Below are 22170 nucleotides of genomic sequence, written 5' to 3'. Positions count from 1 at the left end.
ACTTACCTTCAACTTGCATCAACTACTTCAATTAGTGATTTCCTTAGCTTCCCAGTCTACCTTTAAGTAAGCTCCAGGGAAATAATGACTTATTCTGCAGTAGAATACTGTTAGGAGGGATTTAGAGGAATATTGATGATTTACAAGAAGCAAAATAGGCTTTTTCCACAGGAGAATTGAATTAATTGTGGCCCCATTTCTCAAAATATATTGTCCGTGTGAAGAGAATTGCATCAGTTTTAGAGGGGGAATTCAACCATAACTATGGGACTAAGAAAATATGGCAGCAAACAAAATAGGCCATGCAACACAAGATAGACTACGGTTTTTCATGTTTCTTTCTAGGCTTCAGCTTTCATGTCCTTTTCTTCCTTCCTCCCTTGTCACAGAAAAAAGTGTCATTGTATTTCTTCCATGTTTGTGTGAAATGTCCCCTCTTTGCCATATCCGTGGATTTGTCTGGGTCAAGCACTCTGCGTGTATTTCTACTGCGTGGCTGTGAGCCAGACCAGTGCAAACAGATGTCAGTTTCAATCAGCGGAGGTTGCTCTAGCACTGTGACGCAGAGACACAGCTACAGGAAGAGATTAGCAGCGTTTAGATTGATAACTGGATGGGATGAGAGATGTAGGGAAAAGGGATAGAGAGGTTGGGGGGCTGCAGAAAGACAGCGAGAGAGAGAGAGAGATGTAGGGTGAGAGAAATGTGATTCATGATAGAGGGATGAACAGTGTTTTGTGAATATGATTAAAGAGAACCGCAGCATGCATCCACATGTCTCGCCAGCTTGTCAGTGACATGCTGTCAGGATGGTGTTGTTTACTTGGAAAGTTTCTGATAGTGAGGATGTCAGGCTTTCTGTGTCTGTACTCTGTGTTTACATTTCACTATACGCCTGTTTTACATCCAGGCTTGACTGAAAGAGCTGTAGAAAAATCCCTCAAACACTCACATCGTTCATTCTTGCATTCAGGAGGATGTTAACGCAGAATGCTGCAGCGCGTGTGCACACACCAAGCTGTGGGACTACCAGTTAAAAATAAACATCTGCAAAATAACTCACAAGGTGATGTCACCCACTTTCATGAGGTCACTGCTATTGGTCCTTAAAACGTCACTGAATAATCACTGGTGTGTATTTGTTCGGATATGAACAAACAACTCTGTCTCATGAACATAATTGCAACACAGGTGTTGTGTTTGCTCAAAAGGCAGAAACCTTAGATCATTTTAAAGCATTGCAGATGTAAATCCAGGTCAGCTCTTTTTTCTAAGTCACTTATTTGAATTAAGTTTCATACAGGTTTATTAAATGAGCAAGAACATCCTTTACCTGTAACTTGTAATGAGAACACTGAGGGACTAAATGTGTGAAGAATGACTCTATTATCTGTGTGTGTTCAGACAAACATCCTTCCATCCGCCTGTCCGAGGTTGTGTTGCGCTGGCATATTCTCTGACTTTAGATGGACTGTCATTAGTATGATGTAGCATTATTTATGACATGCTAACCTTAGTTTACCATAGGAGCCTAACAACACATAGGAGCCTAAAGAATATGTACAACACTCCTATTCAGGTTGATTACTTGAAATAATTTACATGTTCAAATGTTCAGAAAACACTTCCTCAACCTCTCCATTGCTACAGCTCCTCTTATGCCAATATGGAGCATTGTGTGTGTGTGTGTGTGTGTTTGTGTGTGTGTGTGTGTGTGTGTGTGTGTGTGTGTGTGTGTGTGTGTGTTATGAATAAGATGATGTTTAGATGAGTTGGTCGTTCAGCTTGTCGTTGTCCCAGCAGCCATCAGATGAATGACTCATAGCAGATAGGATTTCATTAGCAGACATCAGACCTTCCACAGAATAGAGGAGCCATTGATTTTCACCATATCAGCATGGAGGGAGGCAGAGGGGGAGAGAACAGGGGAGGAAGGGAGACATGGGTACAGAGAGAACTGCAGTGGAGAGAAAACTGCGCATCAGTGAAACTAAACGACACGACACAAAGCACCTGTCATCTGTGGTCCCACTGTAGCACTGCTGAGGAGAGCAGGGGGAAGTGGTTGGTGCACTGCTCAGTATCTGTGTCTATAATGAGAGATGGCTTCTGATACTCTGTTGTCATTTTTATGTTATCTTTTAGCGAGTTGTTAAGATTCATTGGGGGAGGATGGAGACGGAGGCTCCTTTTCTGGACTGTCTGTTGTTGTTACCGCCGGCGAGGAGGTAATAACACTCATTGGTTGGTTTGTCAGCAAGATAATGCAACTTGGTTAACGGACGGGACATTGGCCAATATACTGTTGAAACCACCAAATTTTGGTTTGGACCTTTTGTACAAAGGGTGGCTCCTGGAATTGTCTTTGACATAAGCTGCTTTCAGACGTGCTGAACTCTGGAGATCCTCTGGAGACTGGTCCTGTAACAGTTTCTGTACAGGAAATCATCACAGGTTTTAGAGTCCCCTACCTTCAGCTTCTCTACTCTGTGCCTGAAGTGTTGGTTGAAGAAGTGAGAGGAAAATTCAGAATATGAGTGGTGACCAGTTTGACCTTTACAGCTTTGTTCTTTGTCGATGGTCGATTAGTATGAAGCATCTGAATTTTCATTTTACACAGTCTTGTCTGTTGTCTCTCAACTTCCCATAGCCATGCAGTGATGTTTGTGTGTATTGATGTCACCTGAGATTACAGGTTGAATTTAATTTGGTCAGCCCGCTCACTTGATTTACTTTCGCGGACGCTACAAAGGCAGCATTGGCTCAGTGACAGACTAATAAGAAGCAGCAGCAGAGACAGACTGACAGCACTAACTTGCACCGTCCTGCTGTGGTCATAAAGGTCTGAATAACCAGGAACCATCATATACCCAGCAAGTTTTACCACATCTCTGACAGTACAGTGGAGAATAGGAGTCGATCTGAGGTGGACTGAAGATGATTTGTGGTGTTTCTCATTTCATCACTCCTTTTAATATTTTCTTAGATATTCAGTGCCTCATTGACCTTATTGCTCAGGGGTTGAGAGAGATTTATTTTTGGTCATTTAGCATCCTTTCCAAAACAAATGAGCCACGACAGACCAGAGTGGTGAGAAGAAAAAGGAAGTTACTCCCCTCTCTCCACCTCAATGACTATGATGTTAACGATGGTGACGGATGCAGGAAGAGGAATTTAACTCAAGTAGTTGAATGTTCACAAGAAGTTTGAGGAACTCCTCTACAACCGTGCTGAGGGCTTTTTTTGTTTTGCCCCAGAATCACAAGATTTTTGTTTTGTCCTCTCTCTTCCCCTCTGGCAAGTCATAAGGCTCTCATGGAAAATAGTTTTATTTGCAACTAAAATGGAGATGTTAGCACTCTTTATAGCTATTTGGGTTTGTGTCAGGTATTCCCCTAACGTATTAAAGCAGCAGCTATTTAGATGATTTTGCCTTGAGATAAAAGTGGGCAGTAAAATGTTTCTGCGTCCAAGTACGAGAAAGAAAGGACTCATGGGACCAGGTCTTATTTTGTAAGAATCTGTTTTTCCCACCAATCCTAATTTCATAAATTATATGGGCACTGTTAATAAAGAGGTTTTAACTGCATGAATGAATATGAGGTGGTTTATGAGACTCTAACCTGACCAGTTTATTTATACAGCCAGTATCTCTAAACGTAATTATGCAACATGTTTAAAATGCTCAAGTTTCTTATTTACATGCCCTTAAGCTAACAGATCTCATGATCATCTCTGATATCTCATTATGCCTTATCAAAACCTTTTGAATCCAGGCCTTCTTTTTCATTTACTCTCTTACAAAATATCTGCAACAAGAAACAGAGCTTCATATTCTTTTTAATCACAGCCTGAGAGGGAGCAGGGTCTAATCCGGCACCGACATCAGACTCTCTCAACCCTTTAACACTGTCTCATAAAAGCACAGCATTGGAATTCTGCGAACAGAGCAAGCATGTGCATCTGTGTCTGTGTGTACGGTCCTCGTGTGTCAGTGTATGCTTGAGTAATTTAGTTTGATGTAGGGCCACGCCGGCCTCCATTTTGCATGACTTTAGTAGCAGCCGTTGGGGCAGGGTTCTCCTGGAATGGCCCCTTTAGTTGTTTTAGAAGTACCAGCATGTTGCGTAACATGCAGTCATTAAGAACAATGTCTTTCAGTACATTTGCAAAGCTCACACAGCATGTGCACATAAGGTTTACAGCACAAAGTGACATGTGGCACTTTCAGAGAACCCTGGGTTTTTTGTTAGCAGGATTGCGCAAAAAAAAAAAGAGTACTTTGGGTTATCAGACCATTTACCCCTTTCTTTCATTTATCTGCCATAAGAACTTGACAGTCATGCAATGTTGGATTGTTTGGCCTTGGCGAAGGGATGAGCTCTGCTGTCTTTCTCGTTTTTCTAATTTGATTACTTTTTGTGAGGTCACACTATCAGTGCCCTTAACATGCAATAAATGGTTTAGTTTAGAACGACAGAGAAAATGTTCTTAAGTTCTTAAATTGATGCCTTTGCAAAAGTGTGTGTGTGTGCATGTGCGCCATCAGGCAGACATGTAAAGCAGCAAGGGGTTCTGTCATTTACAACCCTAAAGGTTAATATTGCAATGATATACCATGTATACAGAGGAGTAGGTAGATGTTTGTGTTGCCTCAGTCAACCTGTGGGTAATATGAGCTTTGGTTATATTGCTGGGCGTTAGCATGTCACTGAAATTGATGGTGTGTTCCCTCAAAGTGGTTCCAGCTATTGTGGTTCATCATGGTTTCCTCACCTCTCTCTCTCTCTCTCTCTCTCTCCCTCTCTCTCTCTCTCTCTCCCTCCCTCTCTGCCTCTCTGCCTCTCTCCACTCCTTGTGTCACTCTCCCTTTCACTCCCCCTCCCCTCTCAGACACCACTCTACCTCTTCAGCGACACCAGTTCAGATTCTTAGTGTGAAGACGGTGACTGTGAGAAGATTTAATAGGCCCTTGTGTTAATGAACCATGGAGTGTCGAGACATTCCTTTCCCCACCAAGAGCCGACTAAACCTGTAATCTGAGTGTGAACTGGCGAGGGGTGGAGTCAGTGGTCGGCCTTAACCAGCATGAACTGAGATTAGACCTTTGGGAGTAAGTAAGGGAGGTGTAATCCACAGGAATTTGGACCAGCCTTTTTTTTGGATCCTTAGTTATAGTGGTGCTGATCTAATTTATTAATGAAAAGTGTGCAGTGTTAACACAACTCCATTCTGCTGTATTCCCCCATCGTTCCCCTCACTCCCTCTGTTCTGTCCCTATTTTCATAATTGGTTCTGTTTGTTTTTTTACACGCACACACACAGGAACACACACTCGCTGCTTACTGCTCATGTGGGAACTTTACATTCTGGGCCAACCGATGACTCTCATTACAGCAGACTCAAATTAGACATATTATAGACATATTATATAGCTGGCATGGATGCTTGAAAAGTTCCTTACTGGATCGCTTAAAAAAAGAAATCTGTTCCCAGAGGAGAAGGGGTGTATCCGTCAACATCCCTCTTCCATGTCCCTCTCAGTTGTCACATTCATCTTTCATTAAGTGAAGATATTTTTAATTGCTTCAATCTGAATGAAGCTTATAGGAGACCAAACTAATCAACCTGTGGTGCAGTTGAAGGGGGGACAGATAATATTGACAGAAAAAGGACATATCCAGCCTTACTGTGTCTTTATATGGATGAAGACAACAAAAAGGCATTATCCTACATTTCCCATAGTGCAATGTCAAAGTATTTTTTTAGTTAGATACTCCTGGTCCTATATTGTAATGCAGTATGGAAGACATACTAATTTCTATTTTTTGTTTACAAGCCAAGTTGTAATATTTACGTCCTCATGAAGTTTACCCTATGAATCCACAAATATCAAAAATAATGTATAAATATCAATCAAAATAATATTGTGAATGACCTAAGTGACAGCAAGTTTTGCTATTTCCCTAAAAGCTTTTATTGTGTGAATAAATTCAGTAATTAAATCAGTGTTGGCTGAACTAATTGGTTAGTTAACAGATATTAAATCACTAAAACAAATCAAAATGAACTATAGATAATTGGAGCCAACACAAGACAGCCTGTCTCTGGAGACCCTGAAGTGCTCATAGTTAAGATGAGGAAGAGATCAGATCAGAAAGGAGAGGGCAATCAAGTAGCAGTATAGTAATTATGAATGGATAGAACATTGTTTCAGAATCACTCAACGTGCAGCCCAGAGTTTATTGAATGGAATCACAGCCAATCACATGATTAATTTGTGCATTCGCTGACAAAAAGGGGATTTGGCTTTGAGTCGAGTGCCCATACAATACCCAGGATGACATCTACCAATACACACACACACACACACACACAGAACCTGAGAACAAGCTGGGGATCATAAATACATGGTTCACAGGGTGTAATGGAGAGAGGAAGCAGAGTTTCTGTGGCATAAGATGCTGATTCACTTCTGTACAATTGGTGCTTTATTTTATTATCTCAAGTTGGCCCATAAAGTCTCAGTTTTACCATTGAAGCAAAGAGGAAAGTGGGCAAGTAACAATCAAACTGCTGTTCCAAGATCCTGATCGTGGCTTGGTCTCTTACACTGGGTTTAAGCCTAGTTGATTAATATAAGGCCCTTAAACCACTACCTTTACCAGTACTGTGTGAAGTATTTCATGTTTTTACATGTACAGGCTTTACAAAGTGAATATTTGTTGCACATCCGCTCTGTCAGAGCATTATATTTTGTGGATTATTCCATTCACCATTGAAGCGCTGGGTTACAGGAGTTTATATTGAGTCTAATAACAAACTCTTCGCATACATGTCAGTGGAGAGCTCATCTTGTTTTACATCATTTGGCAGTTTCTATTTGCGACTCTCACATTTCCAGTTCTGCTGCAGGGCCTTGAACTTCTCAGCAAATATTGATTGAATGGTCTGTAATCATTGGAGCTGCACATGTTAGTTTAACAGTCATTTTAAACAAAGCAACTGTTCTGAAAGTTGTGTGTGTGTTTGTTTAACAAATTATAATTGCAGATCTCAAAAGTAAATACAAGTTGTGTGTTTTAGGTCACTTTCACACTGACCATGTTCGGTCGGGACCTTCTGAATTTTCAGTTTTGTCCAAACTAAAATAACAGGCGTGAAAGGGCCTCAGACCAAGGTCCAGACCACCAGACCAAAATGTAGTCCAACCAAAACAGATGGTCTCTGTCCGAATCAAACTGAACCATGTTTTGCTTTGTTTGCGGATTGTTTGTACTTTCGGATCAATTGCAAGAAGTTTAGACAACATTAACAATAGAAGAAGGAAAAGAAGCGGAAGCAGCTCGACAAGATTGCCTGTGATCTTTGCCTTCGATTATATAATGTTTGATCAGTCTGTTCATTTTGCTGGTGGGGATACCATAACGATATTAAAGTGGCAAAGAAATAAGTGGAGTGAACTGGTACTGGAACGCTGGTCTACAAACCCGTCAATGTCATTTATAGGTAGACACAGCTCCCATAGTCGATGGCGACAGGAAGAACATATGGCAACAAAATTCTTTAGTGCGCTCCCTAAATTAGAATGTGAAACCAAAACCAGACATGAACTTTGCTTCAGTTCCGGACATTAAGGTGTGAAAACGCCCCCAAGTCTGTTTACTGTCCTTAATGTGTTCACTGAGACTCCACTGAAGTTTCACTGTGTTTTGTGGAAAATATAAACACACTCTTTGCCTTTATACATTCAGTTTTTGCTCCATAATTTGTGGAGCTTCAGAGAAGTTGGATGGTCGGTTATTCTGTTCACTCAGTGCTTGGGAACAGAGTAATGTTTCCACAAAAAGCAAAAATAACTACAGATCAGGTAACCTTGATATTTCATGATCCCCAAATGTAGTTTCCCATATTTTTAGTGTCGGCCTGATCTTCCATCAAGATCAAATTTTTACCCATGCCCTTGAAAACAAGCATACAAAAATATCAAAATCAATTGGTCTTCATCATGAAACGTCAAATAAGATCAAAATATTTTGCAGAGGGCGATGCTGTCTAAGGAAATACTGTATACTGTTGTAAAGAGCTTATGGCTTTTCCGTTTGCACCTTCAGATAATACACCCACTGGTCAAACTTAAAAGGTAAAAGAAACATTCTGTAAGTGTGGGACTGCTTCTCCAGCCATAGGGGGCGCTATTCGTGTCTCTGTGTAGTCGTTAACTCTTAATCATCACTGACCAGTCTGTTGTGTAAATTGTAAAATTGATTCATCAGTGACTCATATCAAATGTGGGCTTGTGTTTGCTTTGTGTGTGAGGTCTCTCTGCAATTTATGTATTTAGCATATTTGCTTATAGTCTTAGAATTTACTGTCTGACTGAATGGTTCATGTCCCCTCCACTAACATGGAGAACGCGATTATGACCTATACTGCAGTCAGTCACCAGGTAATGATCGATACACTTTAGCTGTCATGTTGTTCATCTTTATGTAGAGTCTATGGGGAATGTGTAAAAAGGAGCTTCTCCATCATTGTATGTGTAAGATGTTAAAATACCGGTTTACATCCAGTGGAGACAGAACATTTGCCACTTCTGGTAAAACTCTTCTATTCTGAGATGTTCCCAGAACAATGTCCATCCTTTGCTCAATGCTTGACTTAGTTCTCCAGTTACTTCAGCTCTGCACCGTCCTTTTGATCAGTTGATATTTTACGACTGGCTTTGTGAATTCCTGGGCTGAGATCAGACAAACAGTTTTATATGAACCATTATTTTCGGGGTGTTATTTGAGGCATGTGAGGCCAGCGTACAAAAATGTTGGGTTCAATGTGGCTGAAAGCTCCAGAACCACAGTTCACCCCCCCTTGGTGTTTGTCATGTTTTACAACCAGAAATTAAAATGGATTTTTGGGGATGTTTGTACCATTAGATTTACATGACCACTTTGAAGGTGCAAAACATTTATATTGTGATACAAAAACTGAAATATTGAGTGTGCAGATTACCCAGAAAGGATATTGATTCAATTTGGGAATTTTGTTAAACATCAAATACGTGGTCTTACTTTTTTTCTTTAATCAGTGACTTTTACTTCTGGCTGTGCTTTCATAAAGTGGTCCAATGGACAGAAACTGCTCCATCTCTGTGGATGTCTCCTTCTGTGTTGTCATTTCTATGTTGGTTGTTGCTGCAATATTTTCTCTACTTTGTTATAATGGACACATTAGTGCATTTGGGATATTCAGATTTTTGAATATTCTCTATATAACCCAACCCTCTCTGTATAGTTTTCTTTGCATCTGTGTGGCAAGCTCCCTGCTCTTAGTGGCGTTGTTGAGTGGTCAAAAATTCAGAAGATCGACCATACAGTATATCTTTCATGGTTGCAACCAAGAGAGCCGCTATAAACTCTATTTGACATGACCTAATGTATTTGTATCACAGGTTGATTGTTTTGTAAGAAAGGGGCTGTATATGTGTGTAAGTTTTTAAAATATTTTTTTAAACAAGGTATTCTTTCATTTCAGTTTAATAATTTGGACTCTAGTTTTACACAATTTGCTCAAATTCAAATCAAAGTCCAGGTTGTGGAGCTAAATGAGGGAGTGAATATATTTATAAAGATCTGTTGATTCTGATGCTACGGTTGGTTTACGATCATCATGTTGTCCTGTCGTCCGGCAGATAATCCTGACAAACTTGCTTATTGGATCGAAACATTGACCACCACACAGTAAACACAAATCACATGCCAGTTAACACACGGAGGATCATGCTGATCAGTCAACAGACTCCTGGTTGTTTTTTACTTTCAGATAGGACACACTTAAGTAAAGTAAAGAAAAGCCAATGTGCCAGAGAGTGGTTTTTAATCTTTTAATTTTATATTTGTATCAAGAAAATATATTATGACTACCTCATTTTTAGGATTGGTGCATATATTGTGGAGTAAAATATTTTCCAAAACCTATATATTATATTGGCAGTGATTCCCAGGATGTCTTTATCAAAACCTTATGACGAAGAAATGTAATTAAGGTTCAATATTTTTCAGGTTAATCATAAACCTGAATGTAAACAACTATGGATAAACAGAAATTACAAATGCAACCAAATATCTAAAATGTGAATTAAGAAAATAAAAATTCTTATGAGAAAAATATAAACATAATGTGTATATTTTCTGCAGTGTGCAAATGAAAGTATTCGTAAACACTTGGCTGACACCGATATGTCTCTTAAAGGCTCAATTGCAGAAATGTATCCACCAACTGATAAATGGCTGGTGCTCTATGCTGGACTTCATTTATTACATAAAAATATTTTTTTCAAGAGTGTGAATCTCCCCGCTTCACCAGAAACCGTCCACTTCACCTGGGGAAACTATATTCAGGAGAGTTTTAATCAATATGGGATATTAACTTAGCAATACTGGAGCTTGACAACTCATCCTGCCCATCACTCTCCTCACATTAATGAGGAGAGTGATGATAAAGGTACTTGGTGTTTTAGCCCTGCGCTCTAAGACGAGCAGAGACCTGCAGGAGAAAGAGAATCCTTGAAGATCTACAGATGAATCAGGAGAAATTTTTGAGTGCAGCTGGAGCTGACCTTGCTTATGCAATGAGTTGATCGCTGCAGCCTTGCTTTGTGTGTGACGGTGACAAACACTTGAGGAGGGAGCTGTCAGGATGTTTTTTCTACCTGTTAAACAGAAAATTAAATTTTATATTAGACACAAGAAGCATTTCAGTTCTGGTTTTGGTCATATATGCTTTCAGTCAGTTCAGGTTACACAGATTTTCAAGAGAATCGAAGCCCATTTTATTTAAGTTAAGTTTATTTAAATAAAATACCATTTAATAAATAGAATAGAAGCTCTTTTGATTTACTTAACGTTAGTAAAAAGACTTCATGTTGCTGTCTGCATGCGTCTCTTTAATGCGTCTGTCTCTATCAATCAGCTGACACAGTGTTTTGCTGTGTGGTGTTAGAGAAGGCAGTACACCACATAGTCTGCCATCACTGTTACACAGTAGAGAAGCCTTCTCACAGCTTCTTTTAAATAGCCTTCTCATTATAAAAAGCATTGGTGTTATAACACTGAATATCTGAATCTCTAACGCGTTAGAGATTCTCTACTATACTATAAGTCCTTGAATTTCAGGGAATTGGACCTGCAGCCCTTGAAAAGTCCAAATTGCACAAACTCACAAATACCAGTCGCCTGATTTTTTTCCATCAGGATCCATGAATTCTTCTCTGGAGAATCAACAGAAATGTTGAAAAAAATCTGGATCCGGCGCAAACTGATCCCTCATGGTAATCCATCGAGCAGTTATTGTGTACTCCTGTTAACAAACAGATGAAATCACTACCTCCTGTAGGTGGAGCTGATTCGAAGGTGTGGGAACCCTGTTGCCCGTCTCAGTGTGTTAATTTGTGCAGAAAGGGACATTATTTATTCATACAAATGTATCTCTAAATACACAAAACAATTTATCTGTGACATTGTTTTGCAGTGTAATTTATAAATGAACACGGTGTGTGTGTGTAAATAGAAGCATTATCATGAGGAATGAGGAACACTGGGCCCATTAAGTGAGCGCAAGGCATCCTGGTGATAGAGGCCCGCTTTTTTGGGGGGGGAAAAGACACTTAAATAAGACTGATGGCTTCACTTTTCCCCAGCGTCTGCAGAGCCACTGCTGCTCTGGCTGATCTGATTGTTGAACATCACTCCGCCGTGGCTATGAAATGCAGCATGCATAAAACTGTTCCGTCCTCCTGCGGTACCGGGGTTCAGCTGGGTGGCTGCAGATGACATTTCGCTGTCAGAGTGAATGTGGCTGAGAAAAGAAGGAAGAGTATTTTTACTTTTTGTTCTTTTTTCTTAGTGGAAGCTTCTGTTTTGATAGGTGGACATGACTGAAATAGTTGGGGAAACATCTCCATGGAGATTTGTGAAGCCTTCAAGGGCTTTTGACAACTGTAGACACGCAACACCCTTTTTTCTGTAGACATTTGAAGAGACCTCTATAGAAATAGTTCTACCCAGCAGAAATCAACACAATGATGTGTGAGCTTAGATTTTGTGAAATTGTTTTAGTTAAAAGAATCTTAAAAGCTGCATTGGACCATTAAGTTCACCCTCAAGTTGTAGCTTAACTCAAGTTTCTGAGCTACAAGCTTCAAACTCATAGATGTAGAAAAGAAAACCAAAAAACTGTGTTTATATGAACGCTTGAAGCAAAGATCCCTGCTGATTCTCCAGAGCTTTAAGTCCCACTTGTGATTTGCTCGTGCTTTGAGGGATTCACTTAAACTTTCCCAGTATGTGTCTTCAACTGAATTCATTCATATCAATACTTAATGTACGTTTTATGGAAATCTGTTTTAAATCAAAGGTTGCATATTATATGATGTGATAAATCAATGGCCTCATAGTTGTGAAACAATTAGTAAAATAATTAATACATTTCTTTTGGATTTTGTCTATACCTCATACACAACAAACAATTTGTATAAATCTTATTGGGTTCTCAGAAATGTTGATGGCTGCAGTTTGTTGACTAAATTGTAAATCAGTTTATAAAGTAGACATGTTCATAATGGACATGTTCATTTCTAATCTGTTCAGTATGTTATAGTCCCCATAGAAATAAAAGAAAGCTGAATAGATAAATAAAACATTAGTTATTGAGACGAAACCGATCTAGTCCACAGATGGATGCATCGCTTCCATCTTGGTGCTCTCTAACGTCTTTTGTTCATCTCTGCACCAACAGCCGACGCGCTGCGATATTGTGTCTGGCCCTGACCCAGTTTCCTGAGAGGTCGGTTACGTCACTCAATGAAACATCTCTTTTTTTCAAAGGATGCATCTGTGCAACGAAACAGACGTGCATACCATCCATATTCCCAACGTGTGTGTGCGTGTGCACTGAGTACATTGGTAATGAAAGTGCAACCGTTGATAGCTCACAGTGCAGCCACCTGGACAGTACAGTCGAGGCCTAAATTTAGCATCCGCGGGCACAAACGCAAACTGACACTGTCGCTTTGTCTTTTCTCTGCCACTCTGACCTGAGCTCTTTCACAGCAATACACACTGGCATGGAAACACACAGTGAGGCTGCAGGTGATGGCTGTCGATGGCCGTTTCTGGAGGTTTTCTGATGCCGTGCCCCCCTCGGTTTGTGTTTGTGCTGCAGAAGTAAAAAGATTGGGAGGTGGAGCAGGACATCATTTCCAGATTCTTTCCTCCTTCTCTTCTCCTTTATCAGATTCCTCCTTTCATCCTCTTTAAGTTGGAGCCAGGAAGGTTAGAGAAGTGAAATCTTAAATTCTGGGACTGACATGGAAAAGGTTGGAGGGGAAGATTGAATAATCCACTGTCGTTCACACTCCTCTCCCTCTCAGCACACGTAAGGAGGAAAGCTGGTGTATGAGTAATGAATCTGTCATCATTTGACATCTCTCTGCATAAATAAAATCTTGAAATACGCAGCTTTGATTCACTCTATTTCCGAGTGTGTTACAGAGTAGCTGCAGGAGAGGAGCATATGTTGTTTTTCTGGTTTCATGCAGAAACGTGTGCACACGTGTCTTAAACATTTTTCTGTCGCTGCGTCATTGTAGCGTTGCGACGTCATCGTCGATGTATCTGCCAATCTTGAGCAGCAAATCTTTCCTCACCTGCTTCTACCTCCACCTGCCTTTCAAGGCCATGAGGATGGATGAGTCACTCGCAACAAAAGAGCCTTTTAAACATCCTGTTTACAATGCACCTGTCTGTCTCTCAGCCTGTCTGCCCGTCTGTCTCGCAGCTTTCGGTTTCCTTTAAGCCCCCCTGCTCGTTTTCTTCCTGTTTGTGTATATGCCTGCCAGCCTTCGCCTCGTTCTGGTAATTGTACGTCTCCGTAACTGTCAGTGTGTCCACATGCTTCTCCTCGTGCTTAGTCAACAGCTTGACTCACAACAAATATCCACAACAACCCAATACGTCGTCCAACGCTTTAAATCTCTCATCCCCCAATCTCACATCTGAGCATGCTCAGAGGCCGACTTGTTTACCACACTGGATTATAAACATCACCTTCTTTTATTCCTCCTGTTATATTATATATATCATCTTTTTTTAGATGATAACTCATAAAAAGAAAATCAATAAATGTGTTTAAGAAGTTAAGATAATGCACTGAGAGCTAACTTGGGATTGCAGAGCTAAAAACATCAACTCTTCTAAAGCTCAGTGGTGTATTATGGTCCTTCCTACTTACTATGCACAGCAGCACAGGTCTCCCATTCAGAGTCTGGAGTGGCCTCGCCTGGTGCTCTGCTGTGGCTGAGCGCTGTGTGTGTTTGTGTGTGTGTGTTTGTCTGTTTGTGGTTTGCTTGGCCAGAACCTCTTAATTTTTCCCTCCACCCCTTGCAGCAGCTTTTGAACAGCCTCCACCCCCTCTGGCCGGAATTAAAGCTCTACTTAAGACCTTGCCTCACACACATATGCAACTGTTTGTGGTTTGAATTTCTGTGTGTGTGTGTGTGTGTGTGTGTGTGTGTGTGTGTGTGTGTGTGTGTGTGTGTGTGTGTGTGTGTGTGTGTGTGTGTGTGTGTGTGTGTGTGTGTGTGCGCAGTTTTCTGACTCAATATTCACAAAACCTCAGATTAGACGAACGGAAACATGATTACAGCAGCTTTTACTTTATAACAGATTATTGTGACATGAGAACAAATAATCAAATCAGTAACGTCCCTTTTGCAGGAGTTATGACTTATTTTATTTGATCTATGTGTGTGGATATGTGGAATTTAGTTAATCATTTTCACATTCTTTTGGCCTGTAAAGAGGATATTTTTATTTTTGCATAAATTTGAGTAAATCAAATTTCTCCTTGTGTTTGTGTGGGGTTTCTCCAGGTACTTCAGCTTTGGAGTCCAGAAACATACAGATTTGGGTTAGGTTTATTAATATTGATGGTACGTCTGAATATGAGCTTGAACAGTTTTTTGTTTCTGTGTGTTGGCCCTGCAATACACTGGTGACCTGTGAGTCCCACCTCTCACCCAATCACAGCTGGGGTTGGCTCCAGCTCCCAGAGTGACCCTCAAGGGATAAGCATCACATTTGATGGATGGACGGATATTTGAGGATATTAGTAACCAACTAACAGAGCTCATACCCTTTTGTACACTTATTAAACAGCGTGGTGGCAGCTTTGTTGCATGCAGCACCAGTGTGATTTAAGTTCTCGTGCACATGGGCTTGATGTGATAACATGAGAAAGGTATGATTACTGAGCTTTAAATGTCTTCTTTTTATTGAGGGCAACGTTATATGCAACCACTTCCTGTAGGTTGAAGGGTGGACCTCACAGAGCTATAATAATAATAATAACACACTGCTGCACTGGCTGGGGTGTGTTCCTCCTCCTGCTGTGAGTTTGTTGGACCATTTCTAAAGTTAGAGTCCCACTTGTCCAAAATGATCCTGAACCCTGGATTGTAAACTATTTTCAGAACAGGTAAAACATTATGTAGAAAATAACTGCCTAGAAATTCTTACCAAGTCCTTTTTTTGTAGTTTTTGCAGTGTCCTGTCTTGTTTGGCTTCATGGCCTTTGGCTTTTCTTTGTATTACATTATTGTGTCTTGAGGACACACAGCAAATTACGTTATCACTTGTGCTAGCATCCCTCTGAACGGAAGCTATTAAGTCATTAAACAGTGCGTACCGCACACTCTGTGATTTCCCTCTCCAATAATTAAACCCTGCCATATGCATTCATGTAATCTTCCACGTGCATGTCATCCAATCAGATTCGGGCCCTGCTGTTCACTAAACTCTGAGTCAACATTTAAAGCTATTTTTAAGAAGAGTTGAAATGTGTGTGTTTATGTGTTTGGACTGTTTGTACAATAGAGATCAAAATAATGAATTGTGCAATGATCTGAGCAATTATGCTCCATTTTCTATAAATTCTATAATATTTGAAATACGTAGATGTGCAGTTTAAGAACAAGTTATACAGCAAGAAGGCTTGCTGCTACATGCTGCCCTCTGTTGTAAGCCTATCCATTTTTCACCGCACACACACAATGAATACTCTTTCATTTGCACAGCTGTAAACCTGTCAGCTGTTGCTTCGGGGCACCACACGATATACAGGCCAATGAAACCTTAAAGAAAAGAGGGGAGGCCAAAAGAGGTGTGAGAAATAAAGAAAGGTATTTATTGAAAACATCAGCCTGAAACAAGATGGCAGCATAAAGAAATATGCCTCTGACATTGGATTAAATACAGCTATGCACCTTCATGAAGCCTATAGTGAAAAAGGAGAAGCTGCTGCATAAGCTGTTTGGAGATGATGAAGAAAACCAGACCTCCCGAGCTTGCAGCCTTGTGGAGGATAATTTTACACAATTATTAATCATTTTGGCCTTGAAGTAACTGGTGAGGCACAAGAAAATAGATCAACACAAGGACTGAAGCAGTTTCAGGAATCCAAAGTCTGAAGCTCAGACAGACTTTGAGCATTGATACAAGAGACAATATGAGACTCCATGGAGTCATTAAAGGAAGAGGCGGAGGAGGACTCACTGTGACTGTTAGTTGATAACTGCGTGGAACAGCTCCTGAAGGAACAATTAAAGCTCTACTCCTTCAATATATATATATATATATAAGTTATGGACACACCACACTGTTCTTGTACCCAGACCCTTCATCGCTGTGGTCAGAAGATGATTTAATGTGTAATTTGACCTTTGGTTTGGTCCATGTTCCATCCACTTACATGGAGGAGTTGGGATTTATGGCTTATACTGCAGCCAACCCCCAGGTGGCGATCAAGACACTTTAGCTTCAATTATGGGAGCAGTCATGTCATCCATGTTGATATAAAGTCTCTGATGGGAACATAGATAAAAAAGAATTTGGCTGTCAAGATTTTTTCTTTCCACAAAATCTTCATGTTAGAGAAAGAAAACGTTTTCTGTTTTGAATGTCACACGTCTTTTTCACTTTTGTAGCTTTTACTGAAATGTGTGTTTTCTGCATCTTCACCACCTTAATGTCCACGAACATCAATCAAGTTCTGTGTCTTGAGCTTGAATGCGTGTCCCTGCATATGCTCTTAGAATTAACTCTGTGTGTAAATAGGACGAGCCTTTGAATTTGAGCTTGTGCCCACAGTGGGGAATTTATCAGAGCTGTGACAGCTCCTGTTCATATATGGAAGCAAGGCCAGACACGTTTGCAGGATCAATGAGAGGGTATCTCTGGGTGAGACGCTTCATGGCCACATTAGCCAGCAGCTCTTTTTGGATCAATTTCCTATTTCGGTTGCAGCGACCGTGATGCGGAGAGTTAAGAAATTAAAACCAAGGAATTTAGAGGAAAAGCAGGAATTTAGTATTGCATTTGCTTAATAAGCTAAAAGTGACACAAGTATTTTGTCACACTTGTATAGATTTTCTATGATGATGACATTTGTCTTTAATTCATGAGAGGAGTCAGAGGTGTTGAATTTGAGTAACAAAGGCAGATCAACAGGACCGTGTGTGTGTGTGTGTGTTTGTGTGTGTGTGTGTGTGTGTGTGTGTGTGTGTGTGTGTGTGTGTGTGTGTGTGTGTGTGTGTGTGTGTGTGTGTGTGTGTGTGTGTGTGTGTGTGTGTCGGTGAGAGGCAGCATCAGGTTACCGCTCTGAGCCTTAGTGTGTATCTGTAGCACGAGTAGGAGATAAGATAGGTTGAGTCGTGAGATGATGGGATGAGTTCACAACCAGACGAGCTGGAGGAAGAATGAGAATCGAGGGTTTATCAGGGAAGAATGGAGGGAGACAACTGGGCTTTCATCTGGGGTAAGAACGAGACTGGAAGTTTTCAGATCGGGGTGTTCGGTGCAATTTTACAATATTTTCGGAAACAAATCAACTGGATGTAAAAGATGGTATCAAATCTAAAAATAGTAAAAATTATTATTTTAGTTATATGAGTGAAATAGGTGTCATAGTGAAAAAACTAACCAATTTCCTCAAGGGACAATAAAAGAATCTGTCTCTCTGTGAATGTTCTCTTGATTCATTTGTCTTCTGCAATATTAAATGTAACACTTTTGTGGTTTTGGTCTGTTGTCGGAGAAAACAAAATCTGAAAATGTTCACGATTTTTGGAGCTTGTGATATTAATTGTGTGGAGAGATTTTATTTTGTCCTCCAGCTGAACTCCAGCTTTATTACCTCAAAGAAGGGGGTTATGTTTTTGTCTGCCTGTATTTGTTTGTGCAGAAAAACTGCAAAATTTACTCAAGCGATTTGAGGAGGGGTCGAGCATGACCCAAGGGAGAACCCATAAAATGTTGCCGCAGATCAGATTAAACGGGCAGAACCGGGACTCTTTTAGGGCGTTTTTCTAGATTTTCACAGTTTTCCCAGGAAATAATTCCTCTTGAGGATCTTGATGGGGAAAAATCAGGCACATTGTGTGAACAGTATCTCTCCTTTTGTCCTCCAGCTGAAGTCGGACATACAGGACTCAAGGGTCTGTTTGAAGGTCCAGAGTCTGCATCCAAGACCTTTTTCTGTCAAAAACATACTGAAAGTTTCTTGATGCTAAACTTTTGCACTTGTTGCCTGAACAACCTCCATTTGTATTGTTGGCCATTGAGCTGCTTCATTAGAGCAGTGGGATATCTGATGCCTCGGTCAGGGACACACTGGCTGGTAGATGTGGAGGGAGTCTCCCTCTTTGAGTTTTTCCAAGTGAGGCTGAGGATTCAAACTTGGGGTCGTATGAGTTTGTTTTGTATATAATTAGCTGTGTGATTGACAGCAGGTTCCTCTGTGCTGCATGGCCGTCTCAGCTGTTCCTGTTAAATTCTTGGTGCATTGATTTTTGCAGTCCTAATGAATTTTCCATTTTCAAAAAGAGGCCTTGAGGCTGACTGTCCGCCTGCGACGACCGTGAACACATTTTTAGTTTTGAAATAAAGTGTTTACCTTCACACTGTCACACCTCACTCATCCAGTCGCTCAATAATACATAAAAACCTCACCTTTAATCTGCTGGCTGATAGATGACCACAACTGACCTTTTTAGCCACCCGCAGTCATGTCTTTAACTGGTGGCTTTGGTGTCTCTTCATACGAGTGTTCACCCTTTTTTCTCTTCCTTCTCCTCAGGATTGAAAAAACGTACCAGGAAGGCCTTCGGGATACGGAAGAAAGAGAAGGACAATGACTCCACGTAAGTCCCCTTCCTCCTCTCTGATGTTTGATCCAAACACAGAGCATATTAATCGTCTCACTGCTGAAAGTATTTCCAGTATTGCTGTGCAGTGGAGCAGAGAGCCGAATTAGTTATTTCACAACAAAAAGAAATTAATATACAGGCCGGGAGCAGGACGTGCAGGACATTACAGCAGAACGAAAGGATGAAAAATGAATGAGAACAATTACCGGATGGAATTTAGTTAGGTATCTGTCCAAAAGAGCTTCAACAGCCGCTTCCTTTAACTTCACAGTCAGAGATTAGAACAGTTATGAACAACAGTGTTTTGTCCTTTGTTCTGTCGTATCAAAACTTCGACCAATCACGATCCACATTCTCTTTCACCGCTTTTGGAAATGTTTTGTCAAGAAAATATAGACTCAAATTAGCCTATGAACTTATTGAATTGCAGACACTGGCAAATTTCACCATGTTTTATTCTTTGTTGTATCAAATCAGATCTTACTGAGTTTCTATGGGTCATTTACCTTCAAAAACAAGATGTCTGCCACCTCCTGTATCGTAAGTTTTTTTCGCTTCTGTCTGGCAGCAGAAACAAGAAGCAGAACTGATAGGCATAAAAAGCCTTCTCCTTGCCTCCATCGGCCTTTTATATAACTAAGCTTGAAGTAGTTATTGTTATTATGTGGTTTGACCGTATGTGGCCACCACTGGCTGTACGACTGACTGCTCCTCAGGAATAATAAAGATTCATGAAACGTCTAAAGTCTTCACCGCTCTCTTAAAGCTCACGTTATCCACAGCATTGACTGGCATCTTTCAATTCATTGTGTATTTTCCACCACTCTCATGTGTCAATGACAACTTTAGGGACCTATGAGGAGATATGACTTGGGTTCTTTTTCTGTCTCACAGGGGGTCCCCAGACAGAGAAGGGGGTGTAAGTAAAAGAAAATATTTATATACATATCAACCATCTGTAACTTCTGTGTTCTTGTGTGTGTACTACTGGAGGAAATTGGGACTGGTGATCATGAGGTGCATTATTTGTTTTCTCTTTTTACTTGACAGGAACCCCAAGAGGTTGAATCGGTACTGAGCTCAGCTTGAGTCCTACAGACTAGTAATAGGGTAGTGTTGTGTGTAGAGCTTAGATGTGTTAGAGATGACATGGTACCTTTTTCAACTCATTAGTCAGCCGCCAGTGTTGCTGTTTCAGCTACTGTTTTATAGCAGGCTCTGTGAGGAGGGAGCGAGGGCTGAAACAACAAAAAAGACGACAGGATATTCCACAGTGACATGTAGCACAGACCTAGCTCTCGTATATTATTATTATTATTATTATTTGGCACTTTTTGCAGCCTGCAGGATAATAGCAGGAGTCAAAATCATCATCATCAGTGGATGATGTAGAGTTTCATAAATCTAATTTGGGGTTAACCAGATTGGCAAGAGGATAGTGAAGTCCCCGGGGTCGACTGGTACCGCGTCATTAATTTCTGTCCCCCCTACACTATCTAACATTAAGAATTGATATTTGATCTCATGACTTAAGAAGTTGTGAGAAAAAGGAACAAATGGAGAACAAGTTGCCTTTAATTAAAAATGTTCCAAGACCAATTTCAATTCCTGATTCGGATACCTTGGCTTTGATCTCTGATACAGCTTATATAACGTATTTTAACAGCTGTATGCCACTAACATTGTATGGAAGTGATGGTTACTATCATTGTTGTGTGACTTGGCTCAATTTAGACATACATACATAGAGATAATGCATAGAGATAACGCCACGTTTCTGGCAGTATCTGAGACATTTTTAGTTTATAGTTTCCCCATAGCTCCAATGTACAGTAGTAAACATAGAAACACACCCTGTTGATTCATAGCAGTGCAGAATATACTGTGACTCCAGCGTCTGATGGGTTTATTATTCATATTGCATCTCTCCTCAGTCTCAGAAGAAAACCAACGGGTCTCAGAACGGCTTCTATGGAGACATCGACTGGGACAGATATGTGAGTGGACTTGTTACCTTTTTAAAATCAAATTTAGGGATTCAACTACTGTCATTTGCTCCAGTTTACTGTTTACATTGTGGGTTAGGTTTTTTGATTTTGTCAATATGTAATAGGTCAGGTTTCATTAAGCAGTGAGACAAACTTCCACTGTAGCTCAGTTAACCTGCAGTTCTCTGAGAAGCTGCTGTTGTTAACACAGACAACATGACGTTTAATCAGGTTTGCATTGACTTACTGTTTGTTTCAGAACTCTCCCGAGGTGGACGATGAGGGCTACAGCATCAGACCCGATGAGGAGTCTGAAGAGGGAGATATCCTAAGCGTTACTTGATTTGACTGAATTAATTTCTAAATTTTTTTTCTGCTGAATCACTTTTGGTTTAGTTAAAAACAGCTTGCTTCATTGTTAGTACAAGATGTGTCAAATATTTGCACACTGATAAGAGATCAGTTTGTTTTCCTTACTGGGAAATTTACCTCCCCTCTCAAATTCTGATGCGCCTGCCAAGTCTTAAAAATCAAATCCTCATTTTGTTTTATGTCCACAGAGGAAAAAAAACACAGTCCTTGACGTACAATGATGATAAAGTGCGTCAACTGCTTCACAAAGAGCAATTAAAAACGGTCTAAATAAAGTCACGAAGGCGGGGAATATAACAGTGTCACAGACGAATGAGTCACTGACGCACTAGACGTAAATATGAAGTTGCAGGTTGTGCTGAGCAGAGTTGATGCTCGGTTTTCTGCTTTTCAACTGTTTGTCATGGAAGTGATATGCTCACTTTGCAGTTCTCCTCCTCTCAGCATGTTCAACACTTAATCTCATTTGCAGGTCCCTGTACCATATCTATAATTATTATGTAGCTCACACTGGTGATGGAGGTATTTGCCCATGGTCAAACGTCAAGGTTA

At 40.4% G+C, this 22170-nt stretch overlaps 1 protein-coding gene across 23 annotated transcripts in view; it reads left to right on the top strand.

The window, feature by feature from the left end:
* The window catches only part of sgip1a (SH3GL interacting endocytic adaptor 1a), a 72555-nt gene that overhangs the window by 29613 nt on the left and 20772 nt on the right, over positions 1–22170 (top strand). For 16 of the 23 annotated variants that reach the window (XM_069521654.1, XM_069521655.1, XM_069521656.1 and 13 more), the window contains 5 exons: positions 19189–19252; positions 20153–20177; positions 20309–20329; positions 21193–21255; positions 21506–21569. In XM_069521654.1, coding sequence (XP_069377755.1) covers positions 19189–19252; positions 20153–20177; positions 20309–20329; positions 21193–21255; positions 21506–21569 — 237 coding nt within the window. The remainder of the gene's footprint in view (positions 1–19188; positions 19253–20152; positions 20178–20308; positions 20330–21192; positions 21256–21505; positions 21570–22170) is intronic. The other 7 variants (XM_069521662.1, XM_020098502.2, XM_020098500.2 and 4 more) reach the window with 1 other exon arrangement.

This window comes from Paralichthys olivaceus, chromosome 3, assembly GCF_024713975.1.
Source record: "Paralichthys olivaceus isolate ysfri-2021 chromosome 3, ASM2471397v2, whole genome shotgun sequence".
Lineage (NCBI taxonomy): Eukaryota > Metazoa > Chordata > Actinopteri > Pleuronectiformes > Paralichthyidae > Paralichthys > Paralichthys olivaceus.
Note: the sequence above shows the minus strand (reverse complement) of the source record. Positions and strands in the feature narration are given on the sequence as shown.